General features: G+C 37.0%; 1 protein-coding gene across 1 annotated transcript; it reads left to right on the top strand.

Annotated features, from left to right (window-relative positions):
* The first annotated feature begins 184 nt into the window (after positions 1-184).
* Positions 185-4,053, top strand: LOC135934115 (nose resistant to fluoxetine protein 6-like). Its single transcript, XM_065475649.1, has 11 exons — positions 185-1,210; positions 1,475-1,952; positions 2,010-2,086; positions 2,138-2,340; positions 2,418-2,578; positions 2,636-2,798; positions 2,957-3,150; positions 3,204-3,520; positions 3,578-3,720; positions 3,783-3,891; positions 3,956-4,053. The coding sequence occupies exons 1-11, from the start codon at positions 1,075-1,077 to the stop codon at positions 3,991-3,993; spliced, it is 2,019 nt and encodes a 672-aa protein (XP_065331721.1). The 5' UTR covers positions 185-1,074; the 3' UTR covers positions 3,994-4,053.
* The last annotated feature ends 4,125 nt before the right edge of the window (positions 4,054-8,178 follow it).

Genomic DNA, 8,178 nt, shown 5'->3' on the forward strand with positions numbered 1-8,178 from the left:
AGTTTTGCGGGTTGCATATTGCCCCTGCACGCGCGTAATTTCTACCGCTGCGCGCACCAAGAGGGGCCTCACCTGTACGACCTTCTGATTGGGCTGATTTATATGAAGTAAATCATAATTTAATTTGTCAGTGCCTAGAGAAAGTGGAAATGAATTAAAATTTAGATGTGTGGCCTCAAAAGTTCTCTTCCTGCAATTATTAAAGAAAGATTGCACAGAACCCTTATAGAATTTGAAGCTTTTAAGTTTCTCCTGGCGCTGGTGTGAGTTCTGCAGAAAAGGTAATTTTTCACGCTGGACCACCATTTCCCGTTCGTTCATCGTGCATTGCACATTAAAAGATACTCCATTTATATCAAAGTCAATGGCGAGAGCTCTATTTATTTACTCTTTCCGTGAATCCCAGAAATCGACGATCTTGCCCATTGGAGGCCAACGAATATTGATGACGACTCTACCTGATTAGTTATTGAATTGAGAATACTATACAGAATTGCCTTCCCTCCGCGTCTCTTTTCCAGCGAGCGGCGCGACCAGCACGAGGGCGGACAGCAATTTCCCATTTTTTGTTCATCACTACTTTTTGTTTTGGAAATGCATTAAAAATATATAGCACAAGATGGTTACTATTAAATATTATAAATATATAAGATAAGATTTCTTCATTCATCGAGTTTCAAAAGTTTGTTTTCTGGAAGATGTCAACTATTTTGTATAAATTGTTTTTCCTTGCCAATTAGATGGTTGCTATTCCAATACAAAGCGGCTTTTTGAGACATCTCGCTTTAGCCCAATCAACGCGTTTACATTTTGTGCAAACTCAGCATTTTTATGGAAAAATTTACATTTTTGTCCGAACTTCGAGTTATTGATATTTTGTTAGGGAGAATAGTACAATATGATCGAACTTTAAAGTTAAAACAAATGCGAACCTAGCTCGTTAATTTTTATCGATAAGATAGATCTATCAAGATATGATAATTTTTTCTTTTGATGAATCAAAATCACAATAAAAATTGGAACGTTTTTATCATTTAAGTTTTAACGCAACGCGTGACGATCACCGATCACGCGATGAAGACTGCACTCTATTTAATACTTTTGGTCACTACTAGCACATTAACCGTGAAATGCGACTGCGATGCCGATGTACAAGATTACATTAACAGTCTCAGCGGCGAAACGTCACCGCAGATGTGGTCTTTGGAGAGTAAGAATAACGCACATAATTAAACATATTTTTGATTATTCGCCTTTGTAAATTATTTTCTGATGAAAAATGTAGCAGACTGTAGCATTGATTAAAAAATGGAAAAATTGCCAGTATGTAAAAAACTCAATTAAAAAATCATGCGTATCAAAGTTTTAAAGCAATTTTGTAATTTTGGCTGTCTTCTCCATATTATTTGTCAAAGAAACAATCGTAAATGAATAATGAAAAATATTTATCAAAACTGATTCAAACGATTTCTAGTGTTTGACTCCTCGACCAAATTTCCACTGCCGGACGCCACGCTCGAGCTTTCAACCGCAATTCAAATTGCTAATTTTGACGAGTGTCTGGCTGTTTCTGGTCCTTTGGACACCACAGGTCATCCCAGATTCACCGGCCAGTATTGTCAATTCTCGCCAGGCTACGATCTCGGCAATTTTTTGCGGAATATTTCACAGCCATCTAGCACTGTTCAATCTGCGATGAGCTCGATGATGCACTTGATTACTCGAAACTCAAACATTTTTAATAAGGCACAAACTGTAGTGCTGCCTTTTTTCTGGGCGGTCTGCGCTCCATCGTCGTGTGGCCCCGAAGGTGTCAAGCGGGTTGCCGATTTTAACATGCAGTTCTTTGCCAATGGTCTCGGTCTGCAAGCAAACACAAGCGTGGTGCAGCAATCGTGTTATTACGATAACGACGGGTCAAGAAACCTGGACGCTGCCTCGTGGTCCTTTGTGTAAAATTTTATTACAAATATAAATCCGACTATTACTTTATTGTGCTCATTTTTCAGGGTTTGTGTAGTTTTGTTAGTCCTTGTGATTTTATTTGGTACCGCACTTGACGTGCGAAATTTTAAGAAATTGCCAGGTATGGGATTTTAATCTGAAATATTTCCTTATAGTTAAGTTATTTTTCAAGGTTGGCTTGAAAACATATTCTTGGCGTTTTCTTTGAAAAGGAACTTTGATGAGCTAGTACGGGTGCCAGAGAAACTAGCTCCTAGTCAGATAGGTTGCGTTCATGGCATTAGAGCCCTCTCCATGCTGTGGATCGTCTTTTGCCATTCTTATTCTTCAACAACACTACCTCCTTTCTTCAATGTCAACCTTTTTCTCTCAGAGGTATGACTTCAATTTTGTTTTTGTTTTTGGATATATGCAAGTGTGAAAAAGATTTTAACCAAAAGTTTTCTAAACAGGTATCAAAATCTTGGTACATGGCACCTCTTTTAAACGGCTTCATGGCTGTGGATTCCTTCTTCTTTTTAAGCGGACTTCTATCAGTTTACGTTCCCCTGATGGAATCCTCTAAAGGACGCAGTTTTAACGTTTTCAAGTACTACGCTTACAGATATCTCAGGTAAAATTTAAATAAATCATTAACGCTTGTAAGTAGTAAAAATGATAAAACTTGCAGAATAACGTTGCCTCTCGCATTTGTCACGTGGTACCTGTCATCAGTGCACGCCTACCTGGGAAATGGACCTCTTTGGGCCATCTACGTTGAAACTGGAAAACAGCTCTGCGTGCAAAACTGGCTGCCTACGCTATTCTACATCACCAACTATTTCTACCAGCACGTAAATACTACAGAGCTTCACTTTTTTGTCTTTTAAATTTTTTAAATATCGACAGTGCTAGTTATTTTCAGAGAAAACGCCATTCCGGCATTTTAGGCAAAGAAGTTTTTATTGAAATCAACTTTTTAAATTGCGTTGCTTCGTTCGACCTTTTGCAGTGCGTGACTCAAGCATGGTACTTGTGCGTGGATATGCAGTTGGCGCTACTCTCCCCTCTCATAATATTCCCTCTGATCAAGTGGCCCAGGTACGGACTGGCCGCCCTCGCTCTGCTCACGGCCGCCTCCGTTGCTGGCCTCTTCGCAGTGACGTTCGTAGAGCAATTGCCTTGGACGGCAATTTTCTTTGACTCGTCAGTTTGAATAAACGTGCTAAAAATATTTGAAAATAATTCTTCATCTTTAGTACTGGGAAATCTCAACGGTTCTACGACATCGTGTACGAAAACACGCCGTTGCGGGCCACGCCGTACCTCTGTGGAATGGGCCTGGGCTACGTGATAGCTCAAAAGATAAAAGTGCGGCTTCCAAAATGGGCCGTTTTAGTTGGCTGGCTCGTAAGTTTAGCGCTGCTGACTGGGGTCGTCTTCATCGTGCTCGTGCCTTACCGCGACGACTTCATTTACAGACCTTTAGAGGCAGCCTTTTACGCCAGTCTGCACAGACTCGTGTGGAGCCTCGGTCTCTGCTGGATCGTTTGGGCCTGTGTCAATGGTTTTGGTGGTAAAAATAAAATTAGTCAGATATTTTTAAACAAATTAAATAAATAATTATTTTCAGGCTTCATCAACGATATACTGACTTGGAAGTACTTTCAAATAATGAGCAAGCTTAGTTTCAGCGCATATCTCGTCCACCTTTGCGTGATTATTGGCAGTCAGTCAACAAGCAGAACTGTAAACAACGTCACGAATTTTGAAGTCGTAAGAAGTTCTAACATATCCGAAGAAACAGATAATGGAAATATTTCTCATTAATCGTGCAGCTTTACTGGTTTTCGGCATTCTTAATCCTTATACTGCCCTACACACTTTTTCTTTATCTGGCAGTGGAAATGCCCAGCATGCAAATACTCCGCTCGGCGTTTGGAAAAAGTATTGGGTTTTATGCTCCTGAAATAAACTCATAAACTTATTTTGTTGAAATCTTTGTTCGCAGGTGGTGTGATTAAGAGAAGCAAGGAGGCAATTAATTAGATTCAATAAATTTATAGTTAATTGAGGATTTAATAAATAATTTTTAAGACTAAAATACCATTGGATGTACATATTATTTGATTAACCTTGTGAGTAACGAGAGCAAGTAATTTTTGCAAACAGCGTAAGCCACCGCAAGATGTCACTTTTCGCAATAAAACACAAGCTTGGCCACTGCAACTGCGAACGCGTTCATGAGACTATTCAGATAACGGTTGTGGCGTGTCGAGAGAGAAGACCTTCCTGTCACCGATATACGAATTCACTCATATTGTAGGATATTTGGTAATTATCTCAATTCGCCAATGGTGACGATTGTTCTCTTTTTGAGTTTTTGTTCATATATTGAACTATAAAAGCATAGATTTCAGGGTGCAGCGCACCTTTTGTGATTCCCCCCTAAGCTATGTTCAATGCGCCCCTCCCTGCACTCGAAGAGTGAGGAGGAGGTAGTTTTACGCGAGCCACGAAGTGAGGCGGGAAAGTTAGGGGGAAATCACAAAAGGTGCGCTGCAAGGGGTTTAAAAACATTATACGCAAACGCTTTAAATTATTGCTCACTTTTCATTCATTTTTTTGTCTAAGACATAATATAAATCTCATTTTGATATTGAGTTCCGAACCTGATGAGGCAGATGGGCTGATTTTTGTTTTTCATTTGAAAGGGAGCAATTTTCAGGGATTTTAATTTCTTACAAATGTTGAATTTTCTTTTGATATGATAGAGTCAGTAGATTTATAAATTCGATTATGATATTTTGATAAATGCTTTACTTAAATTTTAAATTTAGAAAACAAAACTCAATCTAGCTCATCGTTTGACATAACCACTAAGTAATGCAGTTCGAATTATATTTAATAACATATTGTGCATGCGACCACAAATGACGGCAGCACCATTCTGCACATGGCTGCCTCGAACAAAGAATATGGACGAGATATCATAGAACATTTTATACCGCTGGGTTTGGACTTGGACTTGGAAAAGTCAACATTGATGGAAAATTAGCACTAGATGGTGCCATTTCATTAAATAACCACAGTGCATTCGTAATATGTATTGTTGAAGTATTACATACAACAATACAATGCAATGTAAATATAAAATTATTGAAGTTGTACAATTTTATTACGTTCTCAATTTTTGCTTTCTCTAATAATTGTAGTTTTTAATTCGATGTTAATAAGTTGGTCTCTTTTTTGGAAAACGTACATATATGTATTTCAATTGATTTTATTGGTGACAGATTTGTGATATAAATAAAAATCAACCTATTTTCTTAATAATTTTTGTCGAGTGTTACTTATTGAGGGAACTCATTTTGTGATCAATAAAAATATCCAAATAATTTTATTATTTTGGTTTCAATCTAATTATGTAAAATTGTATAAATTTCAAATAACAATAATTTCAAACTGACAAACAAAACCTCCGTTACACACAAGGTAATAGGCAACCGGCACGACACAGCAGCTTCTCGGGTTGCATAATAGCCCCTGCACACTACACGCACGTTTCTTCAGCCGCTGCGCACCAAGTTGGGCCTCACCATATTCTGATTGGGCTGATTGATATCAAACAAAGTGAATAAAGCATAATTTGGATTCGTCAGTACTAGGATATAAATAAATTCGATGTTGGATGTACGGCTGCAAAATATCTCTTCCTGCAATTATTAAAAAGAACGATTGCACAGGCTCTTTCTTATAGAATTGCAAGCTTTAAAATTTCGCGTGATGCTGGTGTGAGTTCTGCAGAGAAAGTTACTTTTCACGCTGTGCCTCCATTGGCGCCATTTCGTATTCGTTCATCGGGCATTATCACATACTCCTTTTTTTACCAATGCCAATGGTGAACTCTATTTATTTATTTACTCATTCCGTGCTAGCATGCTATAAATGTGAAGTCAAATTGATACACATCTAATTCTATAATAAAATAGTTACTTTTGTTGACATAAATTCCATTTTTCTACACCTTAAACTTAACTTGCATGCAAATAAAGAAGTTTGACCCCAAAAATTATTGCTCTATTGAAGGATTGAATATTATTTCCTATTTTTAGATTACTTTTTGTGTTGGCAATTAATTAAAAAGAAATAGCATAGTTGGAAAGGGCAACACGGCAAGTAAAAATGATTTGCAGACCGGGGTGATGCATTGCTCCAGATAAGATCCAATTTTTTTCTCTTTTTATCCCTGTCCGAGGACCGGGAAGGGCGAGTACTGCACTAGCATGGATGCTGAAACCCGGGTCCCAATAACACCGCTAACGGATAACATGGGCGCACCAGGCCGCACAGGGACCCAGTCCACTCAAGGGCCACTTGCCTCCGCACCAAGGACTGCATTGAAACGCTAGACATTCGTCCCGTGAAGCCAAATCACGCATGCTGGAAAGGTGCAAACCAGCAAGTAGCAATTAATTAATTAAAGAAGTATTGTAGCATTTGTATATCACTACCCATTGTTTGTTATTTGCTTTGAAATATATTTTTTATTCTCATTTCAAATTTATCTGTGTGCATCGATAAAGCTTGAAGAACCTTTATTGTTGTTAAAGTGTTTCAAATTTTGTCCAAGTATGACTACTTTGTGTTAACACAACATACATAGCACAATAAAAAACGCTATGTCAAAATAAATCCTGATAGTTTAAATAAATTTAAATTTATAAATAACTTAGACGGCTAAAATTAAAAATATCATTAAAAATGCATGATATCTCTCATTTTAACTCTTGCATAATCTGTGAAATAGTGCAAAAGTGTTTTATTGGAGCGAAGGGAACTTATTGTAAATAAATCAATAAAAAATCAGCGCACATTCTATATGCATGGCAAATAATTTAAAATGTGCTACTATTTAAAATTTTAATTTAATTATAAATTTTGCTTACACTTCAGGGAAATTAAACTTTCCTCTCATTCCATACATTTTTTCCTAGATTCAAAGTGATTCCAACAAACAAAGTTGTGAAAAACCATATTTCGGATATTTCCAGCAGATACCATTTTTAAAACTTGCATTCCCTAATGTTTGGTAAATGTCGAACGAAAATGATTGGGACATCATCTTGCTGTCAACTGTAAGAAGATCTGAAAATCTTTGTAAATAGTATAAATTTCGAGCATTATGCTTGAATAATTTCATTTTAATTTACTGTATATTCTAACATAAAAGTAATTCAATAAATGGCAAATAAAATAAGAAAAACCGTAATTATACCGTTTTCATTTATTCAATATTTGGGAATGAAGTATGAAATAATGAAGACCGATCAATTATATGACGAATTTTGTTGATGCAATAGATTACAGTTAAAATCCGATCGGACTCTTGGTCAAACACTATGAGGACTGAAAAATAGTTTTACATTAATGAATGACAAATTATTTCGCTAACACTGGCGGTTAACTCACACCTTTGAATCGGGTCCTGCACAATTAATCGACCCGCGTCAGCACCTAGTGGCTGAGGGCGAAAACTAAATTTTTATTTTAAAATCATCTTTCTGCTGTTAAATAATATTGCAAAAGCACAATAATTCAAACCACCGACAGTTGTTGGCTCACAACAAAGGGCAGGACCGCCCATACGCCATACGCATAAAGCGCATTTTTATTCCTTTATTTACATATTCTTTTACTTTTAAAATGTAGAGACCATTTTCATTTAGGATCGCCGAGCATTGGAATAGTTTGCCCCAGCCCCTCCAAGACCGACAGTATGATTTTTTCCATCAGATCTCAAAGTTCACTTATGGCAGAAATTTTAGCGTGTTGTGGAAGTATTTTAGCTTGTTGTTTATTTTTTTATTATAGGCCTTGTCCAGTGCGACTATCTTTGGATTTGCTGACGTTTCAGCGACATGTTCGCTTTGTATATGTGCCTTTATCACTTTTTTGTGTTTGATATCAGTGAAGTAAAGATTAAATAAATAAATGTGCTCTATAAGATTGCTTACCACCGCCAAAAGTGCACAGACCAACAAAACGTCTAATTTTTGCTTTGTCTAAATAACTGTTAACGATAAAATTATCTAAATTTGATTGAAAGTTCAGAAAAAGGGTGAACAGTCAAAACTCCATATCACTACCACAATTTTGAAATTTCTGCACAATATGGGTTGCATTAATAATTTACGGTTAGCCTTGATCAGAGGAGTATACTGTGCCGCATGC

The sequence above is a fragment of the Cloeon dipterum genome, chromosome 1 (genome assembly GCF_949628265.1).
Source record: "Cloeon dipterum chromosome 1, ieCloDipt1.1, whole genome shotgun sequence".
Taxonomy (NCBI): Eukaryota; Metazoa; Arthropoda; class Insecta; order Ephemeroptera; family Baetidae; genus Cloeon; species Cloeon dipterum.

What these genes read in the sequence shown, in the direction of transcription:
- LOC135934115 (XM_065475649.1), top strand. Translation starts at nt 1,075, where the DNA reads ATGAAGACTGCACTCTATTTAATACTTTTGGTCACTACTAGCACATTA. An exon ending in ACGGCAATTTTCTTTGACTC is followed by an intron (nt 3,151 to 3,203) that starts GTCAGTTTGAAT and finishes CTTCATCTTTAG; the next exon opens with TACTGGGAAATCTCAACGGT. An exon ending in CTGTGTCAATGGTTTTGGTG is followed by an intron (nt 3,521 to 3,577) that starts GTAAAAATAAAA and finishes AATTATTTTCAG; the next exon opens with GCTTCATCAACGATATACTG.